Source organism: Coregonus clupeaformis, chromosome 19 (genome assembly GCF_020615455.1).
Source record: "Coregonus clupeaformis isolate EN_2021a chromosome 19, ASM2061545v1, whole genome shotgun sequence".
In the NCBI taxonomy this organism is placed as follows: Eukaryota; Metazoa; Chordata; class Actinopteri; order Salmoniformes; family Salmonidae; genus Coregonus; species Coregonus clupeaformis.
The window spans coordinates 12,648,713-12,664,813 of NC_059210.1; the positions used below are offsets into that span (position 1 = coordinate 12,648,713).

General features: G+C 40.3%; 1 protein-coding gene across 1 annotated transcript; it reads left to right on the plus strand.

The window, feature by feature from the left end:
* Nucleotides 1-4,837: 4,837 nt before the first annotated feature.
* On the plus strand, nucleotides 4,838-9,958 carry LOC121531290 (ALX homeobox protein 1-like). Its single transcript, XM_041836530.1, has 4 exons — nucleotides 4,838-5,197; nucleotides 5,971-6,272; nucleotides 6,713-6,841; nucleotides 8,900-9,958. Exons 1-4 carry the CDS (start codon nucleotides 4,975-4,977, stop codon nucleotides 9,227-9,229), a joined length of 984 nt encoding a protein of 327 aa, XP_041692464.1. The 5' UTR covers nucleotides 4,838-4,974; the 3' UTR covers nucleotides 9,230-9,958.
* The last annotated feature ends 6,143 nt before the right edge of the window (nucleotides 9,959-16,101 follow it).

A 16,101-nucleotide genomic window follows, 5' to 3' on the forward strand; every position in this document is an offset into this window, starting at 1 on the left:
AGTCTATGGCTTGAGCATGACGTCATACTGATTGGTTTATTTTGAAGTATATTGCTTGATCCTTGTTGAACAGTTATGTTTTGACTTTCACTTAATTATTTTATGAATTAATACTGAAATTAAATTGTGGAATCAACTAAGAAGTGTCTGGACTCAGATTGCCTCGACTCCTTCTAAGTTAGTTGGGTATAAGAAATGTGTTATTCAAGACCATGTACTAGCCAAGTGTGGTGAAGGGTACACAAGTAGAATAATGGGTTTTGACATTTAAAAGTAGTTAAAGAAGGGGTGTGGTGGTGACTTTCTGAACTGTTAAGTGTAAGAACACAGTTTAAAGTAATTAGAAAAATATTGGTGTTTCAGTTGTGATTGGGGTATATTGACAAAATTATCAGGACAATTTTTTGGTGCATATTTTCCCTTCAAAATTAACCAGAAACAACCATTTCACCTATGTTTCCTCAAAAACAAATTGGACACTGAGCAAATGTCAGGTCTGCTGAGTGAAAACTTGAACGTTGTGAAAATTCTGTGCAACTTCTGGCACGTTTACTGTGAACACTGAGGCTGTACCCACTTTAAGTTACAGTTAACTACTGAGGCTATTTGATCATAATGTATGCCTATCAGAGTGGCATACCATCAAAAACAATGGAGAAAATGCATCCCATAGCATTTTAACATGGAAATAGCTGTTCTGTTGTTGTCAGCCTACAGTAGCAGCCAATGTGTGGTTTTCAATGGATACCTACATTCCGTGAGACTTTTGGAAGAAATATGCAGGGCTTGACATTAACCTGTTTATCCACTTGTCATTCAGACAAGGAGGTGACTGAAAATGTGTTTGATGCAAGAAACCACTTTACAAAGTTAATTATTATTCCCATATCATTATTACAGAGAATCAGACAAATTATGCTACCCTCTGCCTAATGGCTGCTTAGCTTATTTAAGCCTCTCTCAAAATACAACACTGCCCCTTTAAGACAGAAAAAATGCTCTTTACCTGACTTGCTTTTCAAAGATGGCTAGAAATCCACACATTTTGTGCTCTTGTAGGAAGCAACCACTCCACCATTGCTGACTAGAAATGAGCTGTAACTGGGCTAATAACTCACTTACTAGCAAAGAATATGAACAAATGTGTAGGAGTGGCTACATGCAGCTCTTGCTTTGATCTCAAAACAATCGCATCTACTCATGACCACTCATGTTGTAAACACAGTCCAGTTCAAAGTGAATGGCACAGATCCATATATGGCAATGTTCTATTTGCATATAGGGATACTGCAGCTCTGATTGGTTATGCTGCACCAGTTTGTAGAGTATGGGCTGAGTCATGCCTGTCAATGCAATAGAATCTTACTCTGGTGCGTTCTGCCTACAAGAAAATATCTTGCATAGTTAGTTTTGTATACTAAGTCTTGCGTAGTCCGTTTTGTTTTGGTATGTTGCGTTGAAAGTGACTGATATTGTCAATTCCCACACTAGAGGGAAACGTTGATAGTGTTAACTAAAGGGGAAAACTAGAAAGTTCATCGAAGTTCAATCACGTGCTTCTCTGCACAGGCTGATATTTATTCTGTGCAGCAGTCCCTGTGCACGCGTGCATCTTTTTTTAAATCTCCGGGAGGGCATGCCCCCGGACCCCCATAGAGGGGTGTTGACACCAGCACCCATTGACCCTTGTTATGTTGTATCATGCTTGAAAGTCTAACCTTGAGTTGAGTGGTCAACTTGAATTGTAGCGTGAATGGTCAACCTTATAAATATAATCAAAAATGTATAGGCTTTTGTTCTATTTTTCCACATTCTGCCGTTTTTGAGAGCTAGGTCCAATAATTTATAGATGTGTATTTTGATTAGTTTTCCCACTTCTTGTATCATGATCAGTAGTAGCTATCTCTCCTACATCTGGGATCAGCTCATCTAGTGGTTTATTGTCATATTAATTAGACCAGTGACCGTAGAGGTCTCTGTACATGAACCCAGATTACATTCTACACTGACTCAGTGCCTGACTTTCTAGGCATGCCTGTCTGTGTGAGCATGCAACACAAAAGACAGACCAACACAATAAAAACAAACACTGAGGATTAATCAATTGCTTTAACATTTCATAACCATTTGGAGAGAGGTTTCTATATAAATGGCTAATCGTATAGCCAGGCTGCAACAAAAAAATAAACGTTGATTGCTTTTTGATTTTGAGAGTAGCCTGTAATACTGTATATCTAAGACTTTAACATGAGTGACAAAAACACTGACACTAAATTAGAGTTGACACTCTGACTTTGGCTAGCTAGAGCCTTAAATTACAGGCTACTTTCCAATTGTTTATTATTATTCAGACATAGGCTCAACAAGGCTGATTTTGTGATTACTCGTTGGTCTAATCAATGACTTTTTACTCGATTCGATTCTTAATTTTCACCATAATGATATTTAGATTATTTTCTGAAGGAATTAATAAATAATGGTGCGTGAAAGTAGTTTGATTTTAAGCAACAGATAAACCAACATAGCAACCATAATTTATTATAAATATCCCAAGTCTAGTTTTTTAATTTACTTTTAAAATATATAATTAATAGATGCAACCCTTTGTTATGGCAAGCCTGCAGCAATGACAACATCATGTCCACTTTCAAGAACTTGCCGCTTGTGGCGGGAGTTCTCAGTCCATCGCCCACCTACAGACCAAACCGCCGCGAACTTTTCGCCTTTTCTCCTCAGCATGAGGCCGCGTGGCGAGGTCACCTTAGAAGCCCAATAAGACTCCCCCCTGCTACTTAAGAGCACTCATATTTATTTTTATTTTTTCTCGAGTGGCACCATCCAACCCCAGGTATTATCAATGACCCAATAGCGAACCATAGCTGAATATGGTCTGCATGGCAGGTGGTAGGCCCACGGTATGGAAGTAGGGGGAAGAGGGTTCGGTTCTTGGCAATATAATTATTGTCATTATATGGAGAGGAACTTGTCTCCCTGTTATTTTTTAAGCACGGTGGTCGTATGTACTGTTATTTGGTTTCTTGCAGGCGTTTCCTCGTCAATGTATTCTATTTATCTTTAATATAGCCAATATTTAATTCATTAAAAGGTTATGAATAGCCTTATTTTATGCCTTTGTTCAATATTTTGCATTGAGCCCCTATCACCCCAAATTGTTAGACTAGAATATATAGGGAAAAGGAATCACAAATACACACACATACACACTTTGACGCACAACTTTACGCATTTTTGCGCAGTACGGGTAAAATGATAATCCGTAGTATTGGCTATACATTTGTCCACAAAATAGTTCCTCCCTGACATATAAACTCACTCATGTGGTTGTTATCAAAACCATACCACGAATGCAGTCTTATAACAAGTAAATATGTACATTATCTAATTCCTTGGCCATGCTGACATGTAGCCTAACTTTCGTTGTCTTTGTTTGGTCTGCTAAATTGGACAGGGCATTGCATTGCTTGTTAAAGATCCTTACAAAAATATGCTGTCTACATGTTTTCGTGCGAGTTGCAGTGAGTAGGCTATATTGCTCCAATTTGAAGTTCCATGGATTCTCACTAAATCCGATTAACATTGCTGAACATTGAGACACGACACACAGATTCCATTGACAAGTCAATACCATCCCAGTAAACATATGAATTCGTTTCCCTGAAGTGAAATACCTTTTTTCCAAAGTGTCCTGTTGTGATACAATTCTGCACGTCACAACTGTGCATAACTATTAGCTCTGAAATACTGCAATCACCATTGAGGCACACGCAAACTTGAGCTATTACTCAAGTTAAATTAGTCTAAATTCATTATGACTTTTAAGCAGGTAGGCCTATGAGCACCTTATAATACTTATCATCCCATAAGGATCACCTTTATTATGGCCTTTTTTAAATCACGCGTTAAAAATATGCACATATAGAGACATATTGTGACATTATCTTAAAATACACTACAATTGCTTGCGCTTACAGTGTAATAAATAATGCATGATTCAGGTGTTAGGCTATAGATTTAAAAAAGATAGCTGATATTGTAATATGTGCCTATGTTTAACCAAACAATACATTTCAATAGATTAAAAAGCCTCGCATAATCAGAATGTGTTTTGCGCGTAACTGCAGCAAATGTGATGAAAGGTGACAATAAAAATGCAAAACAAATTAACATTATTATTGTAATTATTATTATTAGCCTATACAGTCGGCCTAAGGAATTACCACAAAATTGGGCGCATGTACAACTGTCTTTCAAAGCACACAAATAAGTCAGTCTTAATTTCTATAATTTATCTAAAAGACCCACGAGCAATTTGCATCGGCCTATAATTCACCATTTTGTAGAGAAAGTATTCCATTTAAAAGCATAGTTTTGAATTCCAAAAATATCATAAAAGTTGTTACACATTGTGAATGAATATTTTACTAAATATATTGCCATGATAATACAGTTATTCCGTTTATTAGCAATTATTCAACCAATAACTGGTATGACCATCAAGTGAGTGTCTAAGACCAATGTCCGTTTGAATTAGCCATGCGCTCTAACAAATTGTATGTGCAGTCTCAACTTGCAGTAGGCTAGATAAATCATTACCCCTCTTTATTTGGGGTGTCTAAACATGTTGTACATTTTAAAGTCAATTTGACTGTTTCCTTTAAGACCATTTCTAGGGTCTAGAATCACTTAAAGTGTGTTTGGTTTGGACTGTGCGCGTGGGAGGAGTTCTTACTGCTCCATATTCAAAAGTGGGGAGGGAGGCTTCGTCAAGGAACCCCCTCTCCCTCCTGTTATAAAGAGACCAAAGTGCCTTCAAGACGAGACAAATTAACGGCTTTGGCGAATTATTGTGTTGCCGGGGTAGCCGATATAGCTCTTCCATTTTGTCGAACGTCGACAGAACTTATTTAAGGTCTGTTGACAAGGTTCTGTGCGCGACGGGATCTGGGGTAGGAGATGATGGAATACATGAACGATAAGTTCGCATTGAAAAGTCAAGCGATTAAGGGCAGCGACTACTACATGGGCTCTGGTGGCGCGCTGGACCAAGTTATGGAGAGTTTGGACAGTGTGCAGTACTACAGCAAGACATCGCCCAAGTGTGTGCAGGCCTTCGGGATACAGAGCAGCGAGCACCACCCGCGAATGGAGCAGTCCTCGCCTTGTGGAGACCAAAACGGTTAGTAAATGGCACTTTTTCCACTTTCCATGCATAAAACGTTACCAAATATAGTTTCAACTGCCGCTGGAATTGGTAGGCTATGAGATGTGCTGTTACGATGCATTAGGCCTATAACTGCGTGTAAATGCATTATAGGCTATTTTTTAACTAGGCAAGTCAGTTAAGAACATATTTTTATGTACAATGACGGCCTACCAAAAGGCCTCCTGATACCTGTACGTTTTTTGTTCTCAAAATTGTGCCTGAGAAACGAACATGGTAGGCTACTTGTGTGTAATTTCATCACATCTCCACATTTGACTGAGTATGTGCCATATCACAAACAATTTTTTAAAATGTGTTATGTCATTCTTGTTGCTCTAAATCCATAAACGACTGGATTGAGGCAATTTAGTTCTTTTTTTTTATTGCCAAGCTAGTAACACCTTGAAAGAGCATTGGGCAGATGTGATCATATTTAAAATGTGCCTGTTTAATATTAGGAATGTCAGTTTTTTTATAGGCTCACATTATTAAGTTAAAACTTAAATGCAACCGTAGTGCAAAATATTTCACATTCACCGCATATATGTTAGATAACAAATAGGCCTATATATCTCTCTTAAATTAAATATATTCGTGAATAGGCCTATTATTTATAGCCTATCACTCGCCTGTTGCGCATAGATTACTTAATATGGCAATATGGCATATGCCTATATTTTTTTGCAACATCTGCGTTTTTCATTGATTTATAATACAAATGATAATTTTATTTTTCTTCCATATAGCGAATTATGGTGTCCCGAAAACGGAAGATACCTTGCACGCGGACCTTGGAAGGTCGATCGACAACTGTTGCAATCTGAGGTCCTCGCCGGTAACGGCAGGTCAGGAGAAAACGGATTTGGACGAAATGGGTGACAAGTGTGACAGTAACGTATCGAGCAGTAAGAAGAGGCGGCACAGGACGACATTCACGAGCGCACAGCTAGAGGAGTTGGAGAAGGTGTTTCAGAAAACTCATTACCCAGATGTTTATGTGAGAGAACAGCTGGCGATGAGGACTGAACTAACGGAGGCCAGAGTGCAGGTAATGTAGACCTACTCTCACTGTCCTTCAGTTGTTCTATTGCAGCGTTGTTTAGGAACAGAAACGGGAACATGACATGTAGCCTACTATTGACTGAGATCACTTCGGGCTTATTTTAGGTCTATTAAAACAATTCGTTATTTATTTAGGATATACAAAATATGTAGGCCCAATGTTATTTAATGTAGGGCTATGTTGGCCATTTATGCATTTTAACTATATTTTAGGAGCATATTTAAGATTAGCTACTGTCAATTAAGAATTTACCATCGATTTCTTTATTGGCTCTATATTTATGTGAGGGCTTGGTGTACTCTATATGTAATATAATATAGCCATAGGATAAGACAACGCTGAAAAAGAAGGGTACATGTTGACATGTTGACCAAGTTCTTTATAGACAACGTTTGATTATTTTGTATCTCTCGTTCCCCTTTTAGGTGTGGTTTCAAAACAGAAGAGCCAAGTGGAGAAAAAGAGAACGTTACGGACAGATTCAACAGGCAAAAAGTCACTTTGCAGCCACATACGATATATCAGTGTTGCCAAGAACAGACAGTTACTCTCAGGCAAGTTTGCTCTTTTACCAGGGCTACAATTTATTTGCCACTGTTGAATAGTTTTTTTGTCTCCATTTTCTGTAAAATTATATAATCTGAAATTAAACATATGATTTTGGTAGGCTATACTAATGAGGTAATTATTAACAATAATTAGGACTATCATTTGTGGAGCATGTCGTGCGCCAAAATGGAATAGGTTAGTCTAACCTGGTTAGACTATAAATAAGATGAGAGGGCTGTTGACCGCCACAAACCCTTGATAGATTTACCATCTTTGACGGCGGGTTCGATTTATCATGCACCATATTTCAGATAAGACTTCCAAAGTTGATTAGAAAGTATCTCGGCAAACCACTGGAATTAATGATTTATTATTATTTATAATAAATGATTCCGTCTCAGATTTCACTGAAAATATTTATCCCTTTGGCGCGACAAGGCTACTTTTCTCTAGGCTGTGTAGGCTATTCTTTTAAAGCCAACATTAAACGTTAAAGCCATAAGGGGCTGCAAGAACGCATTCCTATAAAGCCTTCATACCCGTAAACGATGATACATGCTTAACTTTGTCTAACCCATCGAAATCCTTAGGTGGGGTGTGGTCACTCATGTCGGTGTAGAACGCGTGTGTCGTGTTTGAAGTAGATAGACTACTCTCACAGACTAACATCGTTGAAGAGGATTAGCTTTGAAGATGTAAAGCCGTACAGCCAGGCTCTCAATGTCCTGGCCTAAATCCATGCCTGAATTCTGTTCAGCATATTTTGTTCCCTCTCATATGTTTCTCATATAAACACTAGAATAAACCCATCTCATTTTACATTTACATTTACATTTTTAGTCATTTAGCAGACGCTCTTATCCAGAGCGACTTACAGGAGCAATTAGGGTTAAGTGCCTTGCTCAAGGGCACATCGACAGATTTTTCACCTAGTCTGCATGGGGATTTGAACCAGCGACCTTTCGGTTACTGGCACAACGCTCTTAACCGCTAAGCTACCTGCCGCTCCTTTAATATAGTTTATCCAGATAGATTACTTACTATAGAGGGCACTGACGATAAGTGGGGGATTGAAACATGCACTATATTTTACTGTTTGATATACAACCATGACTAAATCCAGTTGAAAGTTGATGATTTCTTCCTTGTTCATACTGTAGGGGGAACATAAATTACATTTTTGTGGGTTGGACATGGACATTTCTACAAAACAGCATGATCTGGATTTGTTTTAAAATGTGCAGTTTGTGTAACATTTTTGCTATATTTATAGATGGTTGAGGTCATATCTGATATGCTCTCTGATGTCATATGTTTAGGGAAATAATTTTGTTTGCAACCAGCTGAAAATATAAACACTAAAAAACCGTCATTACTTATAACCACCAAACCAGACCACAATCTTCACCACCACCACAATTAATTATGTTTCTAGTATTAGCTAGATTTGTATGTAAACCAACATTTGGCAGTAGCCTACTATGGTTGCAGCCCTTAGAAAAAGCTCTTAGAAAAAATGGTTCCAAAAGAGTTCTTCGGCTGTCCCCATAGGAGAACCCTTTATGGTTCCTCTACATGGAACCCAAAAGGGTTCTACCTGGAACCAAAAAGGGTTATTCAAAGGATTCTCCTATCAGGACAGCTGAAGAACCCTTTTAGGTTCTAAATAGCACCTTTTTTGTCTAAGCGTGTAGGGAAAATGCTGAATAGTAAGTATAGTGACCAGATGAGTTCAGATCTTACAGATTAGATTTTCCCTGGTTAATCAGGAATACAATTTGTGACATCTGGACAGGAAGCCCCCCCATCCCCCCGATCTTCTATCACATCCCTGACATCTGAAATGTAGCTAAAGTAGCCTGATAACACTTTATAAAAAGAAAATACCCTCAATATAGAATATAATAATTTTAATGCAATGTGGAAATGTCGCTAATGCCCCACAGTGGCAAAATACTGAAAACATCAGTAGCACTTCATAATCAAAATCAAGACCAATCAACTTCTCCGGTAGAATAATAAATAACCAAATAAATAATTATCTGTTTTATTTTCCTCCACAGATCCCCAACAACCTGTGGCCCAGCCCTGCTCCCAGTGGCTCTGTGGTCTCCTCCTGCATGCTTCCCCGTGGATCTCCCCCATGTGTCACCTCCTATTCCCACTCCCCCCGCTCTGCAGCCGACCATGGGTACGTGGGCTTCCCCAACCAGCAGAACCAGTTTGGACACGTCTCCCTCAACAACTTCTTCACGGCCGACTCCCTCCTCACGCCCTCGCCCAATGGACACCCGTTCGAGACCAAGCCCGAGTTTGAGAGACGCTCGTCCAGCATCGCCGTGCTGCGGATGAAGGCTAAAGAACATGCGGCCAACATATCCTGGGCCATGTGATAGTGATTGTGAATGTCTCTTCTGCATGTCCAGCCAGCCAACTGACTCACAGCCACTCTAACTTTAACATTACTACTGCGCACGTTTATAACCCCCAATGTTGACTGACAGAAATCTGACTGTGACACTGATTGATTGAAGAGGACCTCCAGAAGTCTGAATAATGTAGGCCTAGATGCTGATGACTGACTGGTTGTCTCCTAGACTGGAGAGACATGATGCCTCTCCATGGAGCCAATAAACTGTGAACTTGTTGGTCAAAAGAGTCAAATGTCAGAGGAGATAAACTGCTTCAAGGTTATTAAAGGTCTGCTCATCGAGGTTGAGCAGTGCATTTCAGTTCATAACACACAGATGAAGCTTACTTTCAGGTTAACACCCAATGTTAAACAATGCATTGCTGAAAATGTGCCCCTCTGTGACTTGACCACTCTGAGCCAGTTTGAGCACTCCATTAAGCATACTTTGTGTGTCCAGGAAATCGTCCCTCAAAAGATCAATTACAGAATGTCCTATAAGCTGAGGACAGTGTGAATATTATAATTCCCTGTGCTTTGTAATTCCATTGCCCTACAGACGGGTTGCCTGACAACGGCACTAAAACTATGCATGCGCATCGCAGAGGCAGAAGGCTGTGTGTTGTTATGATTCTGGACGGTCAGATAGCTAGCAACAATGACAAGAAGCTGCCATGTGGGGAATCGTAGGTGGCTCGTTTCAGCTCGTTGTATCTTGTTATTGATACCATGTCTTGTTTTGAGGTGTTTTCACTCATGTCACGTCTATGCTAATATGGCTAAAATTCACTAGCTAGCTAACCAACAACGGTAACAATGTATTTGAGAGACAAAAAGTGCTCATTTTGCAAATGTATTTATGTTTTTAATAAACATTTGGAGACTAAATATATATGTTGTCAATAATCCTTTGATTCTAAGCCAACTCCGTCTGTTTTGCTCTAAGGGTTGCGCATGCATTGGTTTAGTCGTTAAACAACCCACCCATCTACTGTATGCAGCTCAGGACTTTCAGAGTAGTAACATGTCTGCAGTGTGCCTTGCAGCAAAGCTATGTAACCCAATTAGCTGTGTCTGTGTTGTGCTACAAGGCACCAGCACAGGAAGCAGTTGGTCTTTTTGTCATTTATAATTTCTATAAAATGTATCAAATGGAAGATAATAAAAACCTAGGTTGTGATAGCATATGTTTTGTTTTATTGTAGTCACACAACTTATGAGTCACTAATTGTAGACGGGATTGTGTCCTGGGTCGGCCTTACAGGGATGTAACCAAAGCGTTACACTATAGTAATATACTGTAATTTAACTATTGAAGTACTAAGTATAATATGTATAATCTACATGGAAATTATAATTAGCATAAAAAAACCTCTTCAGGCACTGCATCTCTTCAGAAACAATATAAATCATTGATATTATTAACCAACCCCCTCTCCCTCCGATAGTCACACACGTTAATATTATCCCACCACATGGAAACAGGAGCATGTTCTCTGCCTTTCTCCTCTGCTGAAGGCTGAAAGCTGAGGGCTGACATCAGCCCTTGTGTTTCTCTCTCTCTGAGATCACTTTCTGTTCTGTAGCGGATAGCGTCTCATCGTGTAAAACCTGTCCATATGAACGGTACGCTTGATTTAAGCGTAACTTGTGTCAGATGCTTTGATATTGCACTGCCTTTGTTTTCCTAGTGGCACTACTTCACTTCTTGGTTATTGCCAAACAAAAGTATGCATCAGAGTATTTTATCTAGGACATACAGTACATGTGCCAAAACTAGGTCTTGGGTCAATTACAACGCATGTCATAATGGGAATGATGTCATTTTCTTGGCTTCGGATTATCTCTACTTTTAATTAAACTCCAACTCTTATCTTACAAAAATCCATCTATTCATCTAGCATGTTCAGTAGACTTCCAATAGACCATATATCACATAAGTCAAGCTCATGGTAAGTAGCTTCCTCAATAATGGACCACCATCCACTACCCCATACAGACAGTGTGCGTGTGCAAGTGTGCATGTGTGTAGGAGTGTGTTTGTGTACTGTATCTGAATGGCCATCAGTTACTCCCCCAGGGAACTTCTACCCTATACCCCCCCCTACAGTATGTCCCCATCCCTCTGATTCCTACCCACAGTATTTGTGATCACAGAAACAGACCGGCCAGGCTAAAGACAGATGTGTGGGCAGAGGCCGGAGGAATCATCCCTGCCTCATCTCAGGGCAGGCTCCCTGCTCCTGCAGACCAGATCCATCACCAGCTCCAATGGGTTTGACCCCACTAGGTTAACCTAAACCATTAATAAGAGCGTCCCTCTATCCCTCCCTACCGTAGTCGCGCAGGGAGGAGAGGACTGAGGGGGGAAGTGAGGGAGGAGAGGACTGTGGTGGAGGTGGGGGAGGACTGAGAGGGGATGTGGGGGGAGGAGAGGACTGAGGGGGGAAGTGAGGGAGGAAAGGACTGTGGGGGAGGTCTGAGAGGGGAGGTGGGGGAGGAGATGACTGAGGGGGGAGGGGAGGGAGGAGAGGACAGCGGGAGGTGGGGGAGGACTGAGAGGGGAGATGGGGGAGGGGAGGACTGAGAGGGGAAGTGTGGGAGACTGATGGAGCTTTGGCTGAGCTGTCGACAGGAAGACATACAGCTACATCAAACAGAGTTTGAACAGAGGGTATCTGAAGTGTGTAGCTTCCTATAGCTGCATCATTTATGCTGTAGTGGATGAAGTGTTTTCAAGAGGGCATTTTCACCTGATTGATACAATAGTCAGGTCAGTTAGGGAGAGTGTACCCTTCTCTCACACCAAACTACAGCTATACTGGACAAAAATATAAACGCAACAATTTCTAAGATTTTACTGAGTTACAGTTCATATAGGTAAATCAGTCAATAAATTCATTAGGCCATAATCTATGGATTTCACATGACTGAGAATACAGATATGCCTCTGTTTGTCACACATACCTTAAAAAAAGTAGGGGTGTGGAAAACCAGTCAGTATCTGGTGTGACCACCATTTGCCTCATGCAGCGCGACACATCTCGTTCACATAAAGTTTATCAGACTGTTGATTGTGTCTTGTGGAATGTTATCCTACTCCTCTTCAATGGCTGTGTGAAGTTGCTGGATATTGGCGGGAACTAGAACACACTGTTGTACACATTGATCCAGAGCATCCCAAACATGCTCAATGGGTGACATGTCTGGTGAGTATGCAGGCCATGGAAGAACAATTCTATTTTCAGCTTCCAGGAATAGTGTACAGATCCTTGCGACATGGGGTTGTGCATTATTTACATTTACATTTTAGTCATTTGGCAGACGCTCTTATCCAGAGCGACTTACAGTGCTGAAACATGAGGTGATGGCAGTGGATAAATGGCAAAAACAATGGGCCTCAGGATCTCGTCACGGTATCTCTGTGCATTCAAATTGCCATCAAGGAGCATCCAGATGCTGCACTTGATGAATTTATGAAATTGCTTCTTCCAATTATTGATGAACATGCACCTGTTAAGAAACTGACTGTTGGAACTGTTAAGGCTCCATGGATTGATAAGGAATTTAAAAACTGTATGGTTGAAAGGGATGGGGCAAAAGTAGTGGCTAATGAAGCCCATTCTGGTGGGAAGCTGCTATAGACCAGTGCTAACAGTCAGTATCTGGATAATATGTGTGAAATGCTTGATAATATATGTGATGTCAACAGAGAAGTATATTATCTGGGTGATTTAAATATTGACTGGCTCTCATCAAGCTGCCCACTCAAGAAAAAACGTCAAACTGTAACCAGTGCCTGCAACCTGGTTCAGGTTGTCAGTCAACCTTCCAGGGTAGTTACAAACAGCACAGGAATTAAATCATCAACATGTATTGATCACATCTTTACTAATTCTGCAGAAATTTTCTTTAAAGCAGTATCCAAATCCATAGGATGTAGTAATCACAATACAGTAGCCACATCTAGGAAAACCAAAGTTCCAAAGGCTGGGCCTAATATAGTGTATAAGAGGTCATACAATAAGTTTTGTAGTGATTCATATGTTGATGATGTAAATAATATTTGCTGGTCTGTGTTGTGTAATGAGGAGCAACCAGACGCTGCACTTGACACATTTATGAAATTGCTTATTCCAGTTACTAATAAGCACACACCTGTTAAGAAAATGACTGTAAAAACTGTTAAATCCCCTTAGATTGATAAGGAATTGAAAAATGGTATGGTTGAGAGGGATGAGGCAAAAGGTATGGCAAATAAGTCTGGCAGCCCAACTGACTGGCAAAGTACTGCAAATTAAGAAATCATGTGACTAAACTAAATAAAAATGAAAATAAACTATACTATGAAACAAAAATAAATGATATAAAGAATGATAGTAAACGCTTTGGAGCACCTTAAATAAAACTTTGGGGAAAAAGGCAAACTCAGCTCCATCATTGCCAACTACTTTAATGACTTCTTCATTGGCAAGATAAGCAAACTTAGGTATGACATGCCAGCAACAAACGCTGACACTACACATCCAAGTATATCTGACCAAATTATGAAAGACAAGAATTGTACTTTTGAATTCCGTAAAGTCAGTTTGGAAGAGGTAAAAAAAATATTGTTGTCTATCAACAATGACAAGCCACCGGGGTCGGACAATCTGGATGGAAATGACTGAGGACAATAGCGGACGATATTGCCACTCCTATTTGCCACATCTTCAATTTATGCCTACTAGAAAGTGTGTGCCCTCAGACCTGGAGGGAAGCTAAAGTCATTCCGCTACCCAAGAATAGTAAAGCCCCCTTTACTGGCTCAAATAGCCGACCAATCAGCCTGTTACCAACCCTTAGTAAACTTCTGGAAAAAATGGTGTTTGACCAGATACAATGCTTTTTCACAGTAAACAAACTGACAACAGACTTTCAGCACACTTATAGGGAAGGACACTCAACAAACACACAAATGAGTGATGATTGGCTGAGAGAAATTGATGATACAATGATTGTGGGGGCTGTCTTGTTAGACTTCAGTGCAGCTTTTGACATTATCGATCATAGTCTGCTGCTGGAAAAACGTATGTGTTATGGCTTTACACCCCCTGCTAATGTGGATAAATAGTTACTTGTCTAACAGAACACAGAGGGTGTTCTTTAATGGAAGCCTCTCAAACATAATCCAGGTAGAATCAGGAATTCCCCAGGGTAGCTGTTTAGGCCCCTTACTTTTTTCCATCTTTACTAACGACATGCCACTGGCTTTGAGTAAATATTTGAGTCTATATATGCGGAAAACTCAACACTATACACGTCAGCTACTACAGCAACTGAAATAACTGCAACACTTAACAAAGAGCTGCAGTTAGTTTCGGAATGGGTAGCAAGGAATAAGTTAGTCCTAAATATTTCCAAAACTAAAAGCATTGTATTTGGTACAAATCATTCACTAAACCCTAAACCTCAACTACATCTCGTAATGAATAATGTGGAAATTTAGCAAGTTGAGGTGACTAAACTGCTTGGAGTAACCCTGGATTGTAAACTGTCATGGTCAAAACATATTGATACAACAGTAGCTAAGATGGGGAGAAGTCTGTCCATAATAAAGCCCTGCTCTACCTTCTTAACAACACTATCAACAGTGTCACACCTAGACGACTGTTCAGTAGTGTGGTCAGGTGCCACAAAGAGGGACTTGGGAAAATTGCAGTTGGCTCAGAACAGGGCAGCACGGCTGGCCCTTAAAAGTACACAGAGAGCTAACATTAATGACATGCATGTCAATCTCTCATGGCTCAAAGTGGAAGATAGATTGACTTCATCACTACTTGTTTTTTTAAGAGGTGTTGACAAGCTGAATTTACTGAGCTGTTTGTTTAAAACAATAGCACACAGCTCAGGCACCCATGCATACCCCACAAGACATGCCACCAGAGGTCTCTTCACAGTCCCCAAGTCCAGAACAGACTATGGGAGGCGCACAGTACTACATACAGTGAGGGAAAAAAGTATTTGATCCCCTGCTGATTTTGTACGTTTGCCCACTGACAAAGACATGATCAGTCTATAATTTTAATGGTAGGTTTATTTGAACAGTGAGAGACAGAATAACAACAAAAAAATCCAGAAAAATGCATGTCAAAAATGTTATAAATTGATTTGCATTTTAATGAGGGAAATAAGTATTTGACCCCTCTGCAAAACATGACTCAGTACTTGGTGGCAAAACCCTTGTTGGCAATCACAGAGGTCAGACATTTCTTGTAGTTGGTCACCAGGTTTGCACACATCTCAGGAGGGATTCTGTCCCACTCCTCTTTGCAGATCTTCTCCAAGTCATTAAGGTTTCGAGGCTGACGTTTGGCAACTCGAACCTTCTGCTCCCTCCACAGATTTTCTATGGGATTAAGGTCTGAAGACTGGCTAGGCCACTCCAGGACCTTAATGTGCTTCTTCTTAAGCCACTCCTTTGTTGCCTTGGCCTTGTGTTTTGGGTCATTGTCATGCTGGAATACCCATCCACGACCCATTTTCAATGCCCTGGCTGAGGGAAGGAGGTTCTCACCCAAGATTTGACGGTACATGGCCCCGTCCATTGTCCCTTTGATGCGGTGAAGTTGTCCTGTCCCGTTAGCAGAAAAAGAACACCAAAGCATAATGTTTCCACCTCCATGTTTGACGGTGGGGATGGTGTTCTTGGGGTCATAGGCAGCATTCCTCCTCCTCCAAACACGGCGAGTTGAGTTGATGCCAAAGAGCTCGATTTTGGTCTCATCTGACCACAACACTTTCACCCAGTTCTCCTCTGAATCATTCAGATGTTCATTGGCAAACTTCAGACGGGCCTGTTTATGTGCTTTCTTG

What these genes read in the sequence shown, in the direction of transcription:
- LOC121531290 (XM_041836530.1), top strand. Translation starts at nt 4,975, where the DNA reads ATGATGGAATACATGAACGATAAGTTCGCATTGAAAAGTCAAGCGATT. An exon ending in GCCTTGTGGAGACCAAAACG is followed by an intron (nt 5,198 to 5,970) that starts GTTAGTAAATGG and finishes TCTTCCATATAG; the next exon opens with CGAATTATGGTGTCCCGAAA. An exon ending in TAACGGAGGCCAGAGTGCAG is followed by an intron (nt 6,273 to 6,712) that starts GTAATGTAGACC and finishes TTCCCCTTTTAG; the next exon opens with GTGTGGTTTCAAAACAGAAG.